At 56.1% G+C, this 572-nt stretch overlaps 1 protein-coding gene across 1 annotated transcript in view; it reads right to left on the bottom strand.

Moving 5' to 3' along the window:
- MUC5AC (mucin 5AC, oligomeric mucus/gel-forming) overlaps positions 1-572 on the bottom strand; it is a 46,344-nt gene that overhangs the window by 24,524 nt on the left and 21,248 nt on the right. Inside the window, exon 33 of the mRNA XM_055079564.1 lies at positions 48-252. Coding sequence (XP_054935539.1) covers positions 48-252 — 205 coding nt within the window. The remainder of the gene's footprint in view (positions 1-47; positions 253-572) is intronic.

Here is a 572-nt window from a genome sequence, read left to right on the forward strand (position 1 = left end):
CACAGTGGTGGTGCTAATTGTAGGACCTCTGCTTGTGCTGGTTGGCTCCGCAGTGGTGGTGCTGGTTCTAGGAGCTGTGGATGGGCTGGTTTTCTCCTCAGTGGTGGTGCGAATTGTAGGACCTGTGGTTGGGCTGTTTGTCTCCGCAGTGGTTGTCTCCACAGTGGTGGTGCTGGTTGTAGGAACTGTGGATGGGCTGGTTGTCTCCACAGTGCGGGTGCTGGTTGTAGGAGCTGAGGTTCGGCTGGATGTCTGCACAGAGATTGTGCTTCCTGTAGGAGCTGAGGTTGTGCCGGTTGTCTCCACAATGGTGGTGCTGGTGGTAACAGCTGTGGTTGGGCCAGTTGTCTCCACAGTGGTGGTGCTGGTTCTAGGAGCTGTGGATGGGCTGGTTTTCTCCTCAGTGGTGGTGCTAATTGTAGGACCTCTGCTTGTGCTGGTTGGCTCCACAGTGGTGGTGCTGGTTCTAGGAGCTGTGGATGGGCTGGTTTTCTCCTCAGTGGTGGTGCTAATTGTAGGACCTCTGCTTGTGCTGGTTGGCTCCACAGTGGTGGTGCTGGTTCTAGGAGCTG

The sequence above is a fragment of the Physeter macrocephalus genome, chromosome 18 (genome assembly GCF_002837175.3).
Source record: "Physeter macrocephalus isolate SW-GA chromosome 18, ASM283717v5, whole genome shotgun sequence".
Classification (NCBI taxonomy): Eukaryota; Metazoa; Chordata; class Mammalia; order Artiodactyla; family Physeteridae; genus Physeter; species Physeter macrocephalus.